Source organism: Syngnathus leptorhynchus, chromosome 8 (assembly GCF_054491065.1).
Source record: "Syngnathus leptorhynchus isolate UIUO chromosome 8, UIUO_Slep, whole genome shotgun sequence".
NCBI classification, from domain to species: domain Eukaryota; kingdom Metazoa; phylum Chordata; class Actinopteri; order Syngnathiformes; family Syngnathidae; genus Syngnathus; species Syngnathus leptorhynchus.
In genome coordinates this window covers 14,116,358-14,139,811 of record NC_141202.1, presented here as the reverse complement: position 1 = coordinate 14,139,811, position 23,454 = coordinate 14,116,358, and the positions used below count along the sequence as shown (strand labels likewise).

Sequence of the window (23,454 nt, the reverse complement as noted above, 5' to 3'; positions counted from 1 at the left end):
CAAGTTGGAACTCCGCCTTTTTCCGCGTTTTTGCGAACAGGAAGTGACGCAGAAAGACGACCCTCGCCAACTTTGGTCAATAAAATATAAAATAGATTAATGACTTATGTATAGTTACATGTATATGTATGGACTATTGTATAGTCCTTTATTGTCGTAGTTTGTATTTCATAAACACGTCCCGAAATATTCAAGAATAAGAGAGCATGCAGCAGTAATGACAAGCTTATTTGATTTACATCACAACTAATGTACATGGTCTTTAAACGGTTTTATAAAATAAAAAAAAAACACAACAACAATGAGTTCTGAGGATTACAGAGAAAAAATCGGATGATAACAAATTAAGAGCAGCCCGGATTTCCCTTGAAATGGAAGTGCCTCAAAATGTCTCAGAGACGAATGTCTGCTCTCTATTTTGAAATCACCTTCTCGCTCGCATGCTGAGAGCTTCCCTCTTTGCTTTCATCAGCCATTAAAAATCAGATGCAAGGTTTTAGTCTTTTCTACTCTAGGCAAATAAATAGTCTTGAGGATTTTGGCCAAAGGCATTGTGGCTGGTGTAGTAGACAAGTCTCTGAGTGAGCTTTACACACATCACCAGCCCCACCCACTCCTATGTGCTTCCTGTTTCAAGTTAGACAGCATTGTTGGGAAAAGTCCATCTGGAGCAGGCAATGACGTCTTGTGTGCTGACTCTATTCTATTTGCCAGTGACATCACAGTGAGACATTAACTGGGTTCAGCTCCACACTCGCTCTCCTCTGGGATGTCCTGTAAGTCTGAAAGGTCAGAGGTCATTGTTAGCCATAAACTACAATATCCAGCACAGCACCACTCACCAAATGGATTTGAAAGGATGACATCAACATGAAATTGTAAACTTAGAAAGTTATAGAATTTGTGCATTGACTGTATTTTCTTATGAGTAGCTTGAATAGTAAATATTGTAAAGTTGTTTTGTTCATCCGTGTTGTCTGATTATGTGAAGCCTACCTCCGATGTATTTTCAGTCATCCTTCCCCATGCACTTTGTATTATAAGTTATGCATGCACAGCAGCTCCTCTTTGATACGAACGTCGTAGCATTAAAAAGCACAGAAAACCTGCTACTCCAGCTCAATGGACTCCACGCATACAGACTTTTTGCGTTCAGCGGGCGGCCAGTGAGGTTTGGGTCCAGATTTGTCCAGCACTGTAGCACATGTCTTCAATGATGCTCTCATGCAAGCACGTTTTTGGAATGCGGGAGATTGGCAAAGACTACCCACGGAAAAGCCACAAGCGTGAACCACGGGCAGCATTGGCCAAGTGGTTAATAGCATCACCTGCCACAGGTGCCACTGGCACTACCCCCACTCCTGACCCCTTTAAAAGGCCATCCTGACTCCATACAGGAATCCGAGTATACAACACGCACTATGAACAGAGCTTGTCAGTAATAGTAGCAATCTAAGATGACCGTACTCCAGCTTCAGTCGCGAGGGACAATTTGTACACACATACATTCAGAGGACCAGGCCAACGTGCTTTCCATATGTATGTGCCCTTGGCCACGCCCGGACTGACCATAGGGAGAACCGGGAGAATTCCCGAAGCGCCGGCCTAGGATTGGCCCGCTGTTTTTTTTTTGGCACCATGCTAGCTCGCTGGTCGCGGCGGCGCGCCTATCAGAGAGACAGGCCAGGCCACTCAGGCCAGGAGCAGGTGAGGAGGGAAAGACGATTGGTTTATATCAATTAACACCCGCCTCGACAGTCCGTCTCAACCACACAGTGGAGGAAGGGGTGTGTTACGCATGTCAGGTGCTGGCTGCTGTGTAGCTAGCGAGGGGTGCAAGTGAGAATAATGGACTTCGAACGTTGTAAGAGAGGGACAAAAAACAAAAAAAGGTGCTGGAGGAGAATGCGGCCAAATGCAGAAAAGTTATGGATTTATTCAGCCCCCCCCCAACACACACACACACGGTCCCATTAAAACTTCTGTGTGTGCCCGCGCGTGTAGGCATGCCAGTTTGCATGTGTTGTGTGCATATGTGCCGCTGCCATGTAATAAGGCTGTCCCTCTGCTGATTTATTGTTAGATTTAGTTCTAGTTGATTTTGTAAGTTGAAGAGTCATTTGTTATTCTTTCTTACTTCCACAGTCATCTAAACTTTGTAACTGGCCCTGGCTAAATTAAAATTAAAATATATCTCTATGATTCCTATGCAAAGGTGGAAATCTTGCCACTTTTAGTGCTTCAGACAGTAAGCCCGTACAAGCTCTGAGCAGCTAACAGGTAAAGAACAGTCATCTATCACTGCATGGGATTGAATAGGCTATGCATGAAACATTTGGAAAAAAAAAGCATATATTTAACCATATCATTCTTTTGATATTGATTAAATGTGTTATTGTCGATAATATAATTATTATGCTGGTTGTCCAGACACTCCCAGCAGATGCAGAGTATACTGGCAAGACAAGTCCATGGAGCAGTGGATGGGAAAGGCCAACTCAGGACACAGACAGACAGTCAGACTCAGAGAGACCTTTTGATTATTTTGCTCGTCCTCATTCTAGAGATTTTGATTTGTTTTTCCAGTACCACCACCAACAAAACCCAAAGAATGATTGTGTGCATGTGTGTGCGGACAAATGCGTTTTGCTTGTGCCCATACATTCTAAGTGTGGGTGTGAACATGCACATGTGGGCAAGGCCAGGGTGGCCTGGTTACATAACTGACTCCTGGCCTGAAAAAATCTCCCAGTCCGGCCCTGCCCTTGGCACTCTGTACCGGCGACTGACCTCTGGGGCTGTCAGATCGAGGAGAAATCTTTACGACCTGTTGGTCTTGCTCGTCCTCATTGGCTTCCTGAAGGCCGTCTAATTGGTCAAGCGGGTCATGAGTGGCTAATGGAGCGAGGGGGTGGAGTTCCAACTCTCGACTGCCCCGCCTTTTCCTCGCCTGGTCAAAGTGCAAAGGAGAAATTGGTCATGCGAGGAAAGGCGTAGGACACATCAATGTATCAACCCAAGGCCACTTCATTAGGAACACGATTGAAAAGGCCCCACCTATTTTGGCTCACTGCTCGCCATGCATACTGCCATCTGGCACTTGCCTTTTCAGCATTGTTTTGAACCTCTTTGGTCCCCGAGTCCAGGATAATTTCCAATTTTCTCTCTTTTTTTATCAAATAATAAAACTTACGTCATTCATCCCAAACAAAACTACATACACTGTATCTACTGTTTTGATACTGTTGGATGTCGCCTGGTAGCTGGAAAAGACATTTTCTACGGCGAAAGCTCATGTTTGATTGCTCAGACCAGCTCAGTGGCCTAGTAGTAGAGTGTCCGCCCTGAGACTGGAAGGTTGTGGGTTCAAACCCCGGCCGGGTCATACCAAAGACTATAAAAATGGAACCCATTGCCTCCCTGCTTGGCACTCAGCATTAAGGGTTGGAATTGGGGGGTTAGATCACCAAAAATGATTCCCGAGCGCGGCGCCGCTGCTGCTCACTGCTCCCCTCTCCCCCAGGGGATGGATCAAAATCACATGGGGATGGGTTAAATGCAGAGGACAGCGCCCTTTGAGACTGCTTGTGATTTAGGGCTATATAAAAACATGACTTGACTTGACTTGATTGGCCATTACATCAGCCATGTTGCGACTCAAATATTGCTTGCTCATTAAAACATGAGGCAGCGACCCGCATCAAACTCGGGTGCCGTCGCTTGTTCCTTACCGACTCTGCCTTGACAATGTCGCTCAGGTCTCCGTTGCTCCTCCTCCTGCCAGCCGACTGCGCCTCCTGCTTGCCAAGCCCCTCCTCTCGAGGCCGCAGCCGTTTAACTTCGCCCTGCAGAAGCTCCACTTGCCGTCTCAGCAGCGCCGCCTCGCCGCCGTCCAGACACAAGTCCCACGACATCGAGCGGCTGAGGAAGGGTCCTGAGGCGGGCTTGGGGGCGGCGCCGGTCCGGACAAACAGCTCTACCGCCGAGTCCTGGCGAATGACAGCAGCCTGGGAGCGGAGTCAAAGAGTGAGCCAAGAGGAAACCGGTCGGGCCAGACCAAGGTAACGACCCCTGACCTGAAGAGCGTGAAGTTGTGCGCTCACGCTGACCAGACGCTCGCGCACTTCCTGCAGAAAGTATACGATTAGCACGGACGCACACGCGCTCGGCACACGCGGGACGGGAGGCTCACCTCCTTCAACACAACTTCCTGCAGCTGGTTTCCATTTGTGTCCTGCAGCAAGAACGAGGAGGTGACGAAGACTGTACGTAGTCTTGGCCAATGTGTAAAAGGCTCCATAGCAAGCATTACAGCATTTCAGGAAACAATTTAATTGCCATTTTCCTGACTGATCATGCAATTTGGATTAAATTCACTACCAATCAAGCTTCGAGTGTCACAATAGACAAATATGGCAAAAAAAATGGCGTCATACATAACCTTTGCTCCCCAAAGCGCCCAGTTTCATCCATTTGAATGGCGCCTGCTTGACAGCCAGTCAACTTACTTTTGAAGCGTTGAGCTCAAGAGAAGTGTTGAGTGTCGCGGGTTCACCGTCTGATGCAAACACAACATCAAGTGAAGATGAAGTATTATTCTTATTCTGGAAGTGTTGAGGACAGCGGCCCCTCACTGCTCAATTCCCGGTTGCAGTTGGTGAGCGACGCTTTAATGATGCTGCATCCTGCCAGCAGATGGCTCAGTTTGTCCACTGTAACAAGGGGTTACAGTGGTGAGTCCTTCATCCTTTCCAGCAGACCAGCGACAAGCAACTTTGGTCTTCACCTTCACAGATGGCGCCTGCGAGCAGCGGGCCGGCAAGAGGCACGTGAGCGACGTCCGCTCGGAACAGCTTCCTGTTGTCGGACGACCTGGAAGGTGCGCAGCCAACATCTGGAGCTCCTTCCCCTGCTCCGCTTTTTCCCATCGCCTCGGCCAGCTCAGAAAACAAAGTCACGCGCTCCTGGAGTAGCTCCAAAACCTCACGATCCTTCTGCAAGATGTCCGCTGACCAACAAGCGCACCGTCAAGACAATGATAACAATGAGCGAGAGCAAGTAAGGCGGCGCTACCTTTAAGTCGTCGCAGTAGAGCTTTGTCTTCGGTTTCAATTAGAGGCAATTCTTCTCTGGAAGGGCAACTGCACATGCACACAAAGACACACGCACAGGCAGAAGATGTGGACAGACAATGTGAATGTACGTATGTCATCAGTGCAATGGTGCGGTGTGCATGTTTATGAACTGCCGTCTCACATGAAATAGGAACAGTCGTCCCTCGTCAAATCCCGCCTTACTTTTCATGCTCTCAATGAATCCCAAATGTTTCATTCAATTGCATAAACTTGCTTTCTATGGCAGATTTCTAGCTACATGGCAGGCTTACGTTACTGCACTCATATAGTAATAATGACTGCTAAAAAAGTGTGCCCGAGACAGACACATTTGGCATCATTTTACACCTCACGAGAGACAGTGTCAACTGTAAATGTTCAAGATGGCTAGATACTTACTTTCATGCATCGTACTACCGCATATTAGATGTGACGGTAATCCCTCCACAGGTGGTCATGGATAGCCACCCATCACCTTATTGTCCAAACGATGACAAAATCAAACACACAATCGCCTTGGCCATAAAGCGCGCACTTGGGCAAACCTGAGCTATCAACGTTCACGGACTGCCTCCCACATCACTCGCCAGGCCCCGCCTTTTAAAGGCATGCCTAGTCAAGGGCCCAAATGCGACAGATTACAACATGAGAATGGCAATCCCAAATGGACAGAAAGAATACCTTTGCCTCACCATTGATGAATTTGACGGGTTTGTGGAAAAAATCAATTTCTATGCACTCATTTGTACAATTCATGAGATGGTGGCTTGGATTCTAAAAATATTCCATGGACCCAGCCCTATAAATTAGTTTGTAAGAGTACGGGAAAGGTTAATGAGAGTGTCATAAATCCAAGCTTGCTTTGATCAGGATTTGACGCTACTGACTCCCGTGCCAATTAACCAAGGGGGAGATTGGACGATCCCAATTCCGATCATTTGCATGAGCTGCACATTCTCAAATTCCACAACAGCTCCGCACGACCGCAGATTTGTTTGCTTTGTGACGTGCTCGTGCAGTGTTCAGAAAAGGGATGAGTAGACGCTACACTGCACGCAGGCTGCGGCGTTTTTTTGTGATAGGCCATGAACAGCAGTGATCGACATAGGCCGACTTATCCACAGAAATGGAGCGATCGAAGCGCCGCTACATAAAGGGTGTTGACGGTTGCATTCCAAACCACCCGCCCATTCATTTTCAACACCGCTTATCCTGTTCAGGGTTGCGGCGGGTGCCGGAGCCTATACCGGCAGACATTGGACCAAAGGCAGACTGCACCCCAAGCAGGTCGCCAGTCGGTCGCTGGGCACATATTGAGATGAACAACCAGCCATAGCCGCACACATGGCAACACTGAACGGGAATCAAACCCTCACTGCCCGCGTCGGGCGAGCATACCCCAACACCACATAGCGTTCCAAAATTCCACGCCATAAATGACCAACTTGCGTATGCTACCCGAGCCAGGCAGAGGCAGTGTCGCGGGGGTCACCTGAGCGAGGCCTGCTGTATGAGGTTCATCCAAGTGCGTCGGTCATCTTTGGAAGAAGCGTGCAGCTCATACATCTCCGGGGGGGTGGAGTCACTGATCAGGTACATCCCTCGCTCCTGATTAGCTATGTCTCTGACAATGAGCTTGGTCAGAGAAACCACCGGAGACTTGTCCTGTCATACACACAACACGCACATTGTAGCCGTAGTGGGCAGGCGATGAATCCCTCAGGGTCACCGGCAAGAACTTACAAAGGACGCAAAGGTGAACTTCTGGTCCTTTTCCTGGAGAAAAACCAAGATGTCCGACATCAACAGGACATGCACATCTGGAAATACAAATAAAACGAAGTCACCCGATTGCGTAAGCGCCGGCTGGCTGGCGGGCCGGTTCGCATCTCCCGCCTGGTACCTTTCATCCTGGAGCCTTGGACTTTCCAAAGGAGCATTCCTTCATGAAGGAGCTTTCTTCGCAGAAGCTCCCCTCCTCGGAACACACCTCCGCCACGCACCTCAGCTTGAGCTCGGGGGTCCAGACGAGCTTGGACTTCCTGCAGCCTTCTGCTACGTTCCAACTCCAGAACCTGCTTATTCACCGAGACGATCAGGTCCTTGAGGAGGACCAAGGCTCGGTCGAGAGCTTGCCCCTCCTCCTCGTTGCCTAGCGGGAGGGAGGTCAGGACGTGGTGAGCAATTGACTACGGCGACCTTGATGAGCAACCCGCAACCAGGTTGCAAAATGACCCCCTTTGCCATTTTAACCTTGAAGATTCACATGTTAACATGATGTTTGGGGGAATGGCTAACGGACTGCTTTGGTGCTCCAATTAATCAATTAATCCAATTAATACATGCTCTTTCGTTTCAATGGATAGCGCAAAGGCCTTCCACAAACCCGATGATGGAGCCTTCGCTTTCTAGGCTGTCCCTTTCCAAGTCTTGCCATATACTGTGTCCAGCTATTTCTGCCTCTGCCCAAAGTGGGCTGGAAGGACTCCAGCACACCTGTGATATGTGGGATCCCAAATTGATGGACGGGAAGTGCCGCGCGTACCTTTGGTGTTGTCTAGGATTCTCTGAATGAGAACAGGGTATTTGGTGATCCTCTGGGTGACCAGCAGGATGCATTCTGGAACGCCGTGACGACGCAGCAGAGGACCGCGGCAGGCACGCTGAGCAGGATGGGAAACAAGCAAAAGAGCACCACTCTTAGTGGACAAGCTTCAACAGCAACCAGTGGAGCACAGACAACAACAGAGATATGTCCCTCAGTCCAACGAGTGCATATGCTAAGTGATACATCTAACTAGTCGAAGCCGCCCTGTTTATTTCAACCTTTTGCAGATCACCAAAACCCTAACGAGTGTCAGTCTCCATAGGCCAGACCTGTCTGTGTTGGGACCCAGACACAACTACTTGGCGGTAGACCATTATGCTTGACTGTTGCGGGTAGGTCCAAGATCTGGCAAAATGTCTTCCTTGCATTGGAGTCATGTCTGCGTGAGGCTAGGGGACCCGATACAGATCTCATGTCCTCCTACTGATTCAACTGAAATTCAGGTGTAGGTGATTTCCTCCTACTGCTTCAACTGAAATTCAGGTGTAGGTGCTTTCTCACCCTGATGAAATACTGCAGTCTTCTGTCACGAGTTAAAACCTCCTTGTAGAGTTTCACAGCTTTCGGGTGACGACTGCAAAATTCCGAGTAAACTTTCTTCATGTCGTCTGCGCTCTGACCTGAAAACTAGACGCGCAAACACACACACACGCAGAGCCGACCGATTATCACCTTTCACCTATCACCTTCAGGCTGGCATTACCACCTGCGCAAGGAGCAGCTCCCCAATGTTAGGGATGATGAAGTTGGCGTCACTGCCCTCGGCCGTGCCCTGCTTCCTGCGGGCCACGAGCTGGGCTAGGAAGGCGGTGTGGAGCTCCAGCAGCTGGTCCAGGCACGGGAAAATGGTATGGACCACGCCCGCCTCCAACATCACCTCCTCCAGCATGCCCCGCCTATACACGCCCTCCATGATCCGTAGCGTGCGGACGTGGTTGAATTCCGTCTGAATCAACTCTGCACAGCGAGCAAACGAAGGGCCGTGGCGTGGCCATCGTCGCAACAACGAGGACACTCAAAGCTGTATGTTAGCATCCCATGTGGGATGCGGCGTACCGTAAATGACGTCTTGCTGTTTAATCAGGTCTTTGTGGAGCGTCTGCAGGAATTTGGGCTCCACCACCAGACTCCAACTGTCGGCTTGTACGCTCCGGCCCTCCGTCTCCAGCTCCTCCAGTAGGGGGCTCCACCACCAGTCTCCTAGGACACGGCAGCCTTCACTTTCACCCCACTCCGACAAACAATAAGCAGTGTCGGAAAAATACGCACCGTCATCAGTGAGTGACTCCATGGACAAAGTCCTGCTTCGAAAGTTGAGAGACTCAGTGGACTGAGACAGAATCCTCCTGAGGCCGACCGGGTCCTCGCTCGCGCTGGACACACGGATGGATTTCTTCTAACAGGTAGGCTACGATGTGACACTGGGCGAAGGAGAAGTCGGCCAGCGCTCACCACTTACCCTGCGATATTATTGGTGGAGACGCTCTTAGCAAGCGAGAGGCCGGAGCGGACCCGTCGGGAACCCAGCAGAGACTGGCGGAGGCTGTCTGATGGGTAGATGGCCGAACTGGGACGCTGCTTCATAGCCGGAGCTGAACAGCCAAGTGACAAACTCGTCACATCACAACCACCCATCCACGCACAATACACACACACGTGCACACGCGCACACACAAACGCACGCACAAACACTGCGGACCGGCAGAATTAGGTCAACTCACTTTTTGCCCGCAGAGCAACATTCTGAAGAGCTGAACTGTTTCTGGCCATCGCCAGCTTCTGTTGCTGTTAACCAGACAGGCAAGAGACCGACATAAGAGCGAGACAGGTCCGCTGCCATTCAGTACTACTGGAAGCACGGATGACTCCTGCGTAATTGTGCTTTGCCTGTCACAAATTCTCACATTCTGTTGCAGATTTTTTTCAGCATGTTTTTAAGATCCCTTGGTTACTTGCGATTTACCTCTTTTTTTTTTTAAATGGCACTCACAAAGAACGTGAACGATTTTCCAATTTTGCCCATTCCCATTTGTGAATGAGATCTAGTTCTTTGGAAGCAGACTAACGTTCCTCGCGGACCAGGTCTTGCGTTGTCAGTTACCTTCTGCTTCATCTTGGCACAGCTCGCCAAACTGTCTCGGCAACGGTTGTGAATGGTCACGTTACAACCTGACAGACGGACCAATTAGAGACAGTCAATCGTTCAATCATCGTCACTGTCGGTGCTGTCAATTGCCGCGATTGCCTGCGTGCATATGTGCGTGTTACCAGGGCAGCTGAGGGCCTCCTTGGCAGTGATGCTTCGGTTGCACGCCGAGCACAACGTGGTGGATGAGACTGTGAGGGACGTGAACAGGTGACCTTTGTTGGAGCGAGCCTCCTTCTCGCGCTCCTTAACTCGCTCCTTTTCCTTGTTCTGACAACAACACAAACACACACACAGTGACCTCAGGAGATGAAATGTTTACATGAGGCTCCTGTTTGAAATGCAATGTAAATAATGAAGATGACTTTTCTTCTTTCACTTAGTTACTGTGCCACACACCCAGGACAGGAAGTGTGCGTATAGTAGTTTACATGTCTTCACACAAGAAGGATTTTCAACAATCCGATTTATAATTTCAGCTTGCAGCTTTCCATTCAAATGTCAACAAATAAAAGTAATGAATGGATATAAAATAACAACAAAAAGAAGACCGGTGTCTCTTTTGCCTCTCAAACGGTTCAGATATCAGCTGACAAGAATCAAGACTCACTGTGCATGCGAGCGTGCAGGCGTCATGAGACACCAGTCACACTGCTTGACCACCAGCAAAAAGCACACCCTCATAGCACCACACAGGAAAGATCTAAGCATGCCACTGCAAAGAAATATCATATACTATATTGGTCCGAATATAAGATGGTGTTTTTTGCATTGGAATAAGGCTGAAAATGGGGCTCGTCTAACATCCGGGGTCTATACATTATACCTATTCACAACGCTAGATGGCGCCAGATATCTTTGAATATCTTTTATCTCCCCAGGCCAAAGCCATTTGTTTCAGATGTAATGTAATTATTTTCTGTATATAAATTAAAATTGGTGTTCAAAAAGTCTTTTTTCAAACTTGAGTCTTGAAAAAGAGGGGGTCATCTAATAATCAGGGTCGTTTTATATTCAGGCCAAGATGGTACTTTGGCCGAGACTTGGCCTACAGCTCGGACTGGTTGCTAGCCGGTCACAAATCAAATCTATTTTCCAGAATCATTTACATACATTCAAAACGCACCACAGACACTTCAAATGGTGAAAAAAAAATACAAAAGCCCATCTTTGGTACCAGAGACAAACATGACACTAATATCCCAGATTGAGACATGGCAACGTACAGCTGTGCTTTGTCTGTGTAAACATGAAAGCTGATGTAGGGAAGCAGGTCAAGATGAAAAAGAACTGGACCTCAAGTTGATCCTTGAGGCACCCCACTCTTAGTTTCATTAGTCAAATTGCATTTTTGGGGTCAACGCGCAATGTAACAGGCATGCATGCACGTGTAATGTCTCATGAACTGTTATCAATCCTTTCAATCCATCCCTAACCCTAATTATTTAAACAGTATTTGATTAACCGTTACAAAACTTTTTTTATAAAGACCAATACAGTTGTAATCATTACAACTCTGTAATAATAATTCATATGAAAGTCTTTGATGAAGTGCTCTTAACAATTTGTAGTTATACATTTTCACTTCCTGTTTGGACACGCGCACTTCGGGCCTCCCCTCCCCCCGCCCGTTTCCTCTGTAGGACAAAGCGGCCACGCTGAGAGTAACGGACTTAGACACACACGAAGCTCAAAAGAAGCGCTAAAACGATACGCAAGACCACAATCACAACACGCCACTACCGGGAGTAAAAACGTCCTTTATTCTTATTTATTTTGGTTTTCAAATCTCAACAGGAAAAAAACGCTTCAATTTCCGCCAAGTTGCTTCAGATCACGCGCGCGCAAACTCTTCCCACTGTTCCAAACGCAAAGTGATCGCGCGACCAATCACCCGATCACGGGTAAATATCGGCTTTACAGACTTTAGGTAGATGAAACATTAAAGGAGGGGGGGGGGGGGGGACGGAACCAAAGAAGAGCCGAAAAAAGACTTGCTTTAAACTAAATCTTTTGACGGCTAATAATCAATTAACAATGACGGCATTCGTTCATTTTGCTTTCAAGAGGGCTCACCTTTGCGTTCATTTCTTTCATCTTGTCCTTGTTCCTTCCCTCCAACAGCCGGGACATCCTGTCCGCCCAAGTGTTCACGTGGAGCCAACAGTCAGTCAATACTAAATCAATCGGTCATTCGATCAGTCATCGATTGATATCCGTCGGATTGGGTTGAGGTTCGGGTCCAGGTCCACGAACAGGCTGCAGTCTGGGCGCGGGGCTAGCTCTGGAGTGACAGGCAGCATCGGCGGTGCTGTCCAATAGCAGCTCAGACAACAGTCGGAGCCTTTGACCAATACCTGAGACGATCCTACGCGAAGCCCCGCCCAGCACACTCTAGAGGGGTTCGCTTTGTATCCCGGGACGTGGCGGAGGGCGGGGCGGAGTCGTGTGGGCGGAGTCCATTACTATTACAACGTGTCGACTGATCACGTGGCGCTTGAGAGCCATTCAGAATCCTGTCGGAAGTGAAGTGGCTGGCTCCACATTCTTCTGATGACGTGGAACCCGCTATGGTATCCTTTATTTGTACATCACCGGGGTACGCCGGTGATGTACAAATAAAAGCAAGAGAGACGTCACTTTTTTTTTTTTCAAAATCCCCAAATTCTTTCTCAAATTGTCATGTTCTGGGCTTGCCAACATTTTTGAAACAGACAGATACAGAGGATATACATTCCTGAAATCCATCCATCCATTTTCTGAACCGTTTTGTCCCCACGGGGGTGTGGGCATGCTGGAGCCTATCCCAGCCGTCATCGGGCAGTAGGCGGGAGACACCTTGAACTGGTTGCCAGCCAATCGCAGGGCACACAAAGACAAACAACCATTCGCACTCACGCTCACACCTAGGGACAATTTGGAGCTCAATCGGCCTACCAAGCATGTTTTTGGGATGTAGGAGGAAACCGGAGTGCCCACAGAAAACCCACACGGACACGGGGAGAACATGCAAACTCCACACAGGGAGGGCCGGAGGAGGAATCGAACCCACACCCTCCTAACTGTGAGGCGGACGTGCTACCCGGTGCTCCACTGAGCCGCCCCATTCCTGAAATAAATTTCCTAAAATTACTTTTAAGTATGCAACTATTGTGTGGTATTAATAGACACTGATCATCATATTGATGATTTCTCATATTCATTGGGAAACAGCATCCTTAAATATGATGGGTTGAAAACAACTCAATTTGGAAAAAAAATTGGACCAACCCAGGTTGGAAATCGACCCAACTTCCTGAATTGTTTGCGCAATATAACCCAACATATTGTCCATCCATCCATTTTCTGTTCTGCTTTGTCCCCAAGTGGGTCGCGGGCATGGTGGAGCCTATCCCAGCCGTCATCGGGCAGGAGGCAGGGGACACCCTAAACCGGTTGTCAGCCAATCGCAGGGCACACAGAGACAAACAACCATCCGTACTCACACCTACGGGCAATTTGGAGTGCTCAATCAGCCTACTAAGGATGTTTTTGGGAAGTGGGAGGAAACCCAAGTGCCCGGAGAACCCCCCCACGCAGGCACGGGGAGAACATGCAAATTCCACACAGGGAAGGCTGGAGGAGGAATCGAACCCGTACCTTCTGAACTGTGAGGCGGACGTGCTAACCAGTGGCTCACCGTGCCACCTCCCAACATATTGTTTTGGGATTTTTCTTTCTTTGCAAAACAACCCAAAGTTGGGTCAAACCAACCCAACTTCCCAGATCGGTTAAATTTTAACCCAGCAGTCTTAACGGTGTATGAAGTGGTGGTGCGAGAGAAGAGGATGTTAGCAAAGCTAACATCCATCATGGACAATCCCCACCACGCGCTACATGAGAATGTGTGTCACCAGCAGGTTCGGGATTTCCGCCACGATGCGACCACCTTACTTCCACAGCTTCGGTCGACCGCCCTAATGGAGGGATAGAACATGGTCCACTCAGACTCAATGTCCCCTGAGGTGTGAGTTGAGACCCTTTCTGATAGGGGATTCTGCCAGACGTTCCCAGCAGACCCTCACAAATACCACCAGCAGTAAGGGATGCCGTAAAGCTGAAGGATGAGTCCCATCAGGCCATTTTAGCCTGTGCGACTCCAGAGGCAGCTGACAAGTAGCAGATGGACAAGCGGAACATGGCTTCGGCAGTTGCGGAGGAGTTTGGCGAAGCCATGGAGAATGACTTCCGGACGACTTCGAGGAAATTTTGGTTCACCATCCGGCATCTCAAGAGGGGGAAACAGTGCACCGTTCGCACTGTGTACAGTGGAGACGATGTGCTGCTGACCTCGACTCGGGACGTCGTGAATCGGTGGGGAGAATACTTCATGTCCTTACAAGGGTGTCCAAACCTTTTGCAAAGAGGGCCAGATTGATCAAGTGAAGGGGCCCAGGGGCCAATAGTTTTTTCGGACATTTTTTAACAACAAAATTGTCATGCAAATACACACTGTGGGAGGAAACCCAAGTGCCCGGAGAAAACCCACGCAGGCACGGGGTTATAAAACAATTTTCATTGTCACAAATGACAAAATAACCAAATATAAGCCACTTGGGCAGATGTGTACAGCTCTAAAAACACAAATTCTTCTTTTCATTCACATCTGAAGAGTCAGATTACATTGAACAAACTGTATGAAATACCTTAAATTTACATGAGTTTAAAATAATTTTTGCCTCATGAGCATTTTAAACCGGAGTTATAAGTAATGCAAAGTTGTCTGTTATTATTAAAACTTAAAACAATTGAATTTTGGTCTTGTCATTTATAATCTCTTTCAGAAAGTCATAGTTGGTGTCATGTCAACAGGTTCATAACATCCACAGTATTAACATGGCCACTTCGTAGCATGCTTTATCTGTTATTGTCAATATCTGCGTGAAGAATCGCTGTTGTGATGCCAGTTCAGCTTGGAACTGCTTCACTTTATCAGCGCGGTCACTCCCAATTAGCTTTTTGTATATGTTAGCATCCCTGTCAGCCATAGATTAGACGTCTGGTCATGTAAAGACCTAATTTAGACGTCTAAAATTGGTTACGGTATAGACCTAAAATAGACGTCTAAATTAAAGACATTAAATATGATCATATTTCAAAATTTTAAAGTCTGAACCAGCTGTAAATTGTATAAATAATGTACAGAAGTTGTTTGGATTTGTGTTAAACAAGCATATTGATCCGTACATGTGAATTGGTTATTTCTGTAACCTGATATAGACGTCTATTTTAGGTTATTTTATAGACGTCTAAATTACGTCTATATATAGATAGACCTAAAATAGACGTCTAAATTAGGTTATTTTAGGTTATTTTATAGATGTCTAAATTACGTTTATATATCGACCTAAAATAGATGTCTATATTAGGTCGATCCATAAACCTAATTTAGATGTCTACAGAAGTTGTTTGGATTTGTGTTAAACAAGCATATTGATCCGTACATGTGAATTGGTTATTTCTGTAACCTGATATAGACGTCTATTTTAGGTTATTTTATAGACGTCTAAATTACGTCTATCTATAGATAGACCTAAAATAGACGTCTAAATTAGGTTATTTTAGGTTATTTTATAGATGTCTAAATTACGTTTATATATCGACGTAAAATAGATGTCTATATTAGGTCGATCCATGAACCTAATTTAGATGTCTATATTACCGTAATTTTCGGACTATAAATCGCGTTTTTTTTCATAGTTTGGGTGGGGGGGCGACTTATACTCAGGAGCGACTTATGTTTTTTTTTTCAAAAAAATTTACTTGATCATTAACACATTACTTACTAGTACAGTTGATCACCTCACATATTATTTTTAATACACTGAAAAAACGAATAAAGCAATTCACACTTTAAAGCACAATATTAAAGTTCATGAAACAAATAAACAAAAAAAAAACTGAAAAAGGAATATAGTTATTTTCAAACTAAACTGAACGAGGGTGATTTAAATTTCACCACTGGCCGTGACGCAACAACTGGGAGGGGAAAGCGCTGTTTTTTTGAGTTTTTAAAAAGCACAGGTCTGGTGAAGAGGATTTAGTGTGGTGATGTAAAGAAAAAAAAAAAAACTGTCGGGGCAGCAATGCAATTTAGGATGCAAGCGATGGACAGCATGCAAGCACACATCACGCCAGACATGCAAATCACGAGTCCGACGGCGTGCGTACGCGGGATTGTTTACACGATCGATGATCGATGTATTTTATGATTTGGAGTGACAGATGGTTTGGTAATATTGTTGCTATATGATAGTTATTTGAAATATACTTTATAGGTAATATTGTTGCTATATGATAGTTATTTGAAATATACTTTGTATATCGTTATATGGGTCTGTGGAATAATTAGACATGCAAATCACGAGTCTGACGGCGCGCGTACGCGGCATTGTTTACACGATCGATGATCGATATATTTTATGATTTGGAGTGACAGATGGTTTGGTAATATTGTTGCTATATGATAGTTATTTGAAATATACTTTATATATCGTTATATGGGTCTGTGGAATAATTAGACATGCAAATCACAAGTCCGACGGCGCGCGTACGCGGCATTGTTTACACGATCGATGATCGATGTATTTTATGATTTGGAGTGACACAGATGGTTTGATAAACGTGTTATTTATGTAATAATCATTTGAATAACTCTGAATGTTACGTTAGGCCCGTTCTCAGCCTCTCGTTTGTGTATGTCACGTTAGCATACCGTATCGTTTAGCCTGTTGTTGCTGGTTCGTGTCTGTTTTTGGTGTTGGATTTTGACAAATACATTTGCCCCAAAAGTGCGACTTATACTCCGGAGCGACTTATATATGTTTTTTTTCACGTTATTGTGCATTTTATCGGTGGTGCGATTTATATTCTGGAGCGACTAATAGTCCAAAAATTACGGTAAATCTACACATAGACTTATATTGGGTCTATCGAATAACCTAAAATAGAATCTACACATAGACCTAAAATAGACGACAAAATTAAATGCATCAAATATGAAACATAAAGCCCAAAACCAATCTGAAATTTGAATTAAATTGAATTGGATTGAATTCATTCATTTCGAACAGGCAAACCACACATAACCAATCAAATGAAGACAAATACAGTCAAAAGCACGAGCAAGGTGAAAGTCATTCAAACTATGACTCTGTACAAACAACAGGTACAAACGGAAAAAAATCCACGGCACAAAATAGGCAGAGCCTACCCATTTGAAAATGGGAATTTCTAAATTTAATATTAAATTTTAATATTGTACAGAAGTTGTGATGCTCTGTTTTAAACAACCATTGCCGTGTTAAGTGTGGTTATTTCGGTAACCTGATATTAGGGCTATAGAATAACCTAAAATAGACATATAAATTAAAATATAAAATTCAGAACCAGCTGTAAGTGGTATAATGTACAAAATTTCAAACAATTATTATTAATTTCAACCATACACTTGTGCGGCTCGGTGGCGCACTGGGTAGCACGTCCGCCTCACAGTTAGGAGGGTGCGGGTTCGATTCCACCTCCGCCCCTCCCTGTGTGGAGTTAGCATGTTCTCCCCGAGCCCGTGTGGGTTTTCTCCGGGCACTCCGGTTTCCTCCCACATACCAAAAACATGCTTGGTAGGCCGATTGAAGACTCTCAATTGTCCCTAGGTATGAGTGCGAGTGCGGATGGTTGTTTGTCTCTGTGTGCCCTGCGATTGGCTGGCAGGGTGTCCCCCGCCTACTGCCCGACGACAGCTGGGATAGGCTCCAGCACGCCCGCGACCCCCGTGGGGACAAAGCAGTTCAGAAAATGGATAAATGGACGTCTACTTGTAAATTGTCTGACCATGTGGCGGATTGAATTAAATAGTTAATTAGATAGTGTACGCCTACGTCCGCCTCACAGTTAGGAGGATGCAGCTTCGGTTCCACCTCCGGCCCTCCCCTGTGTGGAGTTTGCATGTTCTCCCGGGCACTTCCTCCCACATCCCAAAAACATGCATGGTAGGCCGATTGAAGACTCTAAATTGTCCCTAGGTATGAGTGCAATTGCAGTTGGTTGGTCGTCTCTGTGTGCCCTGTGATTGGCTGGCAACCGGTTCAGAGTGACCCCCGCCTGCTGCCCGATGATGGCTGGGATAGGCTCCAGCACGCCCGCAACCCCCGTGGGGACAAAGCGGTTCAGAAAATGGATGGATGGATAGATAGATAGTGTACGCTCAAAAAAATAGCTCATCAAGTGGATCAGAGTAAAGTAATAATTATAATATTTGATAATTATAATAATTATTAAATAATTATTTAATAATTAATTAATTATTAATTTTGTCATCTTTTTTAGCTAAAATAGCTTTTTTACCCTTGGATATGTGACTCCAGATTTAGCTCGAGTGGCACGTGAAAAAGTAGGTGTTTATCTTCTGATGTCATTAAAATGTGCACCTAACTTTGTTTTGGAACTTCAGAAGTTAAAATTGTGCTGAGTCATGTTATTAACAGCGGTTAATGGGTGATTTGTCAAATCAGACATCCTTTTTTTCCCTTTCCCCTTTTCAGACTTCAAGTCTGGAGATAAGAGGAGGATCTGTATCAAAAACTGACCGGACTCCACAAGGTACAGATGGAATTTTGATTTATTCTTGATTGTAGATGTAATCACAACTGCCTTGCGTTATCTTTGGAAAATGCTCTGTTATTGATGGTTTGAATATACTTATGTATGCTTAGCTACTGTCGCGCATATGCAAAAAGTGTATGTTGTAATTGCAATCTTCAATATAGAACTTGCATTTATGACATGCCATTCATTGCCTTGACTTTTACACTCCAGAAACCATGGCGGATGTCAAAGTGCAAAATAAAACCCAGATTTACCCTGTACATTTTCATCATTTGGATAACAACTTTATCAGTACTATTTTAAAATAACGTGATTGGATATGTACAACAGCTAAATTAATTTGCACCACATTCAAAGGCACCGACAGAATGCCACAATTTTTTTTCAAACAGGGCAAAGTGTATCATTGGAGAATGGTTCATTTGAATATTGCAGCTGACATTTGCTTCATTCTTCAACAGCTAGGAAGTGAGTGTGAAACACCTATGACAGGTAAAAGTAAGAGTTCTTTTGTAGGCATTAGTCATTTAAAAAGAGGTCATATCTGCAGTAATTTAAGTGAGTATTTTTTTTCTATTTCTCTTTATTCTCAGAGTTTCTGAAGGTCATCGTGGAGCCCCCTCTGGCAATCCCTGGGCTGAGGATCCTCAACGCTCGTTCAGAATGTGACGCAGAGAGTGGGCGGTGCCCATGACTGATCTAGAGACCTTTGACATGATGTCCAAGGAAATAAATGACAAACAGGATGCAAAACTGAATGACAGAATGATTACGCTTAGAATTAGTTAGTTATTAGTTAGTAAAAATTTTGGATGTCCCCCCCCACACACTCTTGATAGCTTAAAAATGGAACCTGTAGGGTTCTGTTTGGTCTAATTGCTGTACTGTCAAAGTTTGTGGCTTTTCAGTTGCATTTTTGCTTGATTTACATGAAAAATAGTCCTCAATTCAATTTTGTCTACTTTTAATTCCACTCTTCTGAGACACTGTTCATAATTCCTTGTATACAGATTGCAAAGCAGTCTTGTGTTAGGAGGCCGCTGATTTGAAGACCTGCGTGTTTCCAAGACCATGGACCGGTATGATTAGTTTGACATTTGTACTGTAGATTAAAAAAAGACAACAGTGAAGGCTTACAATGTGGTGGCTGCGCTCAATGTTGACATTTTTTTTCTGTTGTAGACTCAACATAAATGACAACGTTCAATATGCATGCTCGTGTGACTCGTGCAGAGGGCCCTCAGGCTCTGATAGCGCTGGTAAATAATAATAAAAAAACCTGTCTGTTCATTCCTGTGCTATTATTACATGTTTGAAATGTGCGACTGACATGAGATGCATCAAAGAAAAACTATTTTACAGGTAGTCGTGTTTTTTTTCCATCCATCCATCCATCCATCCATCCATCCATCCATCCATCCATCCATCCATCCATCCATCCATCCATCTTCTTCTGCTTATCCGGGGTCGGGTCGTGGGGCAGCAGCTTTAGGAGGGACTCCCAGAATTCCCTCTCCCCAGCCACTTCATCCAGCTCATCCTGGGGGATCCCAAGGCGTTCCCAGGCCAGCTGAGAGACATAGTCTCTCCAGCGCATCGTGGGTCGTCCCCGGGGTCTCCTACCGGTGGGACATCCCCAGAACACCTCACCAGGGAGGCATCCAGGAGGCATCCTGATGAGATGCCCGAGCCACCTCATCTGGCTCCTCTCAACGTGGAGGAGCAGCGGGTCTACTCCGAGTCTCTCCCAGATGACCGAGCTTCTCACCTTATCTCTAAGAGAGAGCCTGAAACTCATTTCGGCCGCTTGTATCCTGGATCTCGTTCTTTCCGTCACGACCCATAGCTCGTGACCATAGGTGAGGGTAGGAGCATAGATCAGCCGGTAAATCGAGAGCTTTACCTTATGGCTCAGCTCTCTCTTCACCACGACAGACCGGTACAGAGTCTGCATTACTGCCGACGCTGCATCAATCTGCCTGTCGATCTCGCGCTCCATCCTGCCCTCACTCGTGAACAAGACCCCAAGATACTTGAACTCCTCCACTTGGGGCAGGATCTCATCCCCGATCCGGAGAGGGCATTCCACCCTTTTCCGACCGAGGACCATGGACTCGGATCTGGAGGTGCTGACCCTCATCCCGACCGCTTCACACTCGGCTGCGACACGCTCCAGTGAGAGCTGGAGATCACGGCCTGAAGAAGCCAACAGCACCACGTCCTCTGCAAAAAGCAGAGACACGGTGCTGAGGTCCCCAAACCGGACACCCTCAACGCCTCGGCTGCGCCTAGATATTCTGTCCATAAAAATTATGAACAGAATCGGTGACAAAGGGCAGCCTTGGCGGAGTCCAACCCTCACTGGGAACGAATCCGACTTACTGCTGGAAATGCGGACCAGACTCTGGCATCGGTGATACAGGCACCGAACCGTCCTTATCAGTTGGCTCGGCACCCCGTACTCCCGAAGCACCCTCCACAGATCCTCCCGAGGGACAAAGTCGAAGGCCTTCTCCAAGTCCACAAAACACATGTGGACTGGTTGGGCGAACTCCCATGCACCCTCGAGGATCTTGCCGAGGGTGTAGAACTGGTCCAGTGTTCCACAGCCAGGACTAAAGCCACAGTGCTCCTCCTGAATCCGAGGTTCGAACTCCCGACGGATCCTCCTCTCCAGCATCCCTGAATAGACCTTACCAGGGAGGCTGAGGAGTGTGATTCCCCTGTAATTGGAACACACCCTCCGGTCCCCCTTCTTAAAGAGGGGAACCACCACCCCAGTCTGCCAATCCAGAGGCACCGTCCCCGATGTCCACGCAATGCTGTAGAGGCGTGTCAGCCATGACATCCCCACAACATCCAGAGTCTTTAAGAACTCCGGGCGGATCTCATCCACCCCCGGGCCCTGCCACTGAGGAGTTTTTTAACTACCTCAGTGACTTCGACCCCAGAGATTGGAGAGTCCACCTCAGAATCTCCAGGCCCTGCTTCCACAATGGAAGGCGTGTTGGTGGAATTGAGGAGGTCTTCGAAGTGTTCTCCTCGCCGACTCACGACGTCCCGAGTCGAGGTCAGCAGCACCTCACTCCACTGTAAACAGTGTTGACTGTGCACTGCTTCCCCCTCCTGAGACGCCGGATGCTGGACCAGAATTTCCTCGAAGGCGTCCGGAAGTCATTTTCCATGGCCTCGCCAAACTCCTCCCACGCCCGAGTTTTTGCCTCAGCAACCGCCGAAGCCGCGTTCCGCTTGGCCATCCGGTACCTGTCAGCTGCCTCCAGAGTACCGCAGGCCAAAACGGCCTGATAGGACTTCTTCATCTTGACGGCATCCCTTACCGCCGGTGTCCACCAGCAGATTCGGGGATTGCCGCCACGACAGGCACCGACGACCTTACTGCCACAGCTCCGGTCGGCTGCCTCAACAACGGAGGCGCAGAAAATAGTCCACTCGGACTCAATGTCCCCCGCCTCCCCCGGGACGTGGGAAAAGCTCTGCCGGAGGTGGGAGTTGAAACTCTTCCAGACAGGGGATTCTGCCAGATGTTCCCAGCAGACCCTCACAGAGCATTTGGGTCTGCCAGGTCGGACCGGCATCTTGCCCCACCATCGGAGCCAACCCACCACCATGTGGTGATCAGTTGACAGCTCCGCCCCTCTCTTTCACATGCGGCCGCAAATCCGATGACACGGCTACAAAGTCGATCATCAAACTGCGGCCTAAAGTGTCCTAGTGCCAAGTGCACACATGGACACTCTTATGTTTGAACATGGTGTTCATTAGAGAAAATCCGTGTCGAGCACATGAGTCCAACAATAGAACACTGCTCGGGTTCAGATCGGGGGGCGTTCCTCCCAATCACGCCCTTCCAGGTCTCACTGTCTTTCCCACGTGAGCATTGAAGTCACCCAGTAGAACGATGGAGTCCCCAGAAGGAGCGCTCTCCAGCACTTCCTCCAAGGACTCCAAGAAGGGTGGGTACTCTGAGCTGCCGTTTAGTGCATAGACACAAACAACAGTCAGGCTTGGGTGAGCCGTGCTTTGTCTAGACCCTCACCTAGGACCTTTTGCCATGGGTGACCCTACCAGGGGCATGAAGCCCCAGACAACATGGCTCCTAGGATCATAGGGTCACGCAAACCCCTCCACCACAATAAGGTGATGACTCACGAAGGGGTTTAAACATATGATTTAAAAACATTGCACATTTATATTTGTGATGGTTGTATAACGTTTGAAAAAAATGTATTTATTTAAGCTCATTTTTTGTTTTGGTTAATTTTAACATCAAAAGGTGTATTTATATCTGCAGGTAACATAACAATAACACAACCATCACTAATCAAATGCATTTTCACAACATCCTGGAACATAAAGGTTAGGATCACCGGTTAAATGTATTGAAGAGAACCTCTATGTTGAATAGATGTCTAGATGTTCAAATGATCACTAGCTATTAGCGTGATTAGCGCTAATCACGCTAATAGCTATTAGCCATCATTCGAACGTCTACTCAATAAACGTAAAAAAAAACCCTTTCACATAGAGACATCTAATAGAAGTCTATGCCGTAGACGTCCCCCCCGTTTTTGAAATTTTTGCTTTTTTTCTCTTATCTTTCCTTGTGGCTTGTTCCTGAAGTACTTTTCTGCTAGAAATGAGCATGTCTAGACGTCTATGGCACAGATGTCTATATTTGTTACACGTTTTGACGTGTTTTAGCCGAGACGTCTGGTTGGCATGTAACCAAGTCTTATAGACGTCTATTAGACGTCAAAATGCTCGCAGGGATGTATGAAACCTAAATAATTTGTTTGTGATAAAAAGAACCAGTAAAATAATTGACAATTGAAAAAAGGTTTGAACATAGTACAACAATTGCCTTGAATTTCAGTGAAGTATTGTAATTCCCATCTCTCTTGAAAGCGACGGCCCTCAATGTC

General features: G+C 46.6%; 1 protein-coding gene and 1 long non-coding RNA gene across 3 annotated transcripts; one reads left to right on the top strand and one right to left on the bottom strand.

Annotated features, from left to right (window-relative positions):
• Positions 1 to 104: 104 nt before the first annotated feature.
• LOC147053854 (rho guanine nucleotide exchange factor 2-like) lies at positions 105 to 12,195 on the bottom strand. Of its 2 annotated transcripts, XM_085919544.1 has the most exons (22): positions 11,945 to 12,187; positions 9,991 to 10,138; positions 9,824 to 9,891; positions 9,444 to 9,507; positions 9,182 to 9,314; positions 8,992 to 9,095; positions 8,779 to 8,922; positions 8,429 to 8,679; positions 8,224 to 8,349; positions 7,660 to 7,777; positions 7,018 to 7,266; positions 6,858 to 6,934; positions 6,607 to 6,779; positions 5,074 to 5,141; positions 4,787 to 5,008; positions 4,635 to 4,712; positions 4,509 to 4,558; positions 4,193 to 4,234; positions 4,077 to 4,127; positions 3,732 to 4,007; positions 2,791 to 2,950; positions 105 to 782 (listed from the first exon to the last, which is right to left on the bottom strand). In XM_085919544.1, exons 1-22 carry the CDS (start codon positions 11,999 to 12,001, stop codon positions 733 to 735), a joined length of 2,709 nt encoding a protein of 902 aa, XP_085775670.1. In that variant the 5' UTR covers positions 12,002 to 12,187; the 3' UTR covers positions 105 to 732. The 2 variants fall into 2 exon arrangements, with proteins under 2 accessions (XP_085775670.1, XP_085775671.1); XM_085919545.1 differs by lacking the exon at positions 2,791 to 2,950 and having other exon boundaries at positions 11,945 to 12,195.
• Positions 12,196 to 15,982: 3,787 nt separating this feature from the next.
• Positions 15,983 to 19,728, top strand: LOC147053853 (uncharacterized). Its single transcript, XR_015066971.1, has 4 exons — positions 15,983 to 16,140; positions 18,448 to 18,505; positions 18,973 to 19,003; positions 19,105 to 19,728. It is a non-coding gene; the product is annotated as an uncharacterized LOC147053853 (long non-coding RNA).
• Positions 19,729 to 23,454: the final 3,726 nt, after the last annotated feature.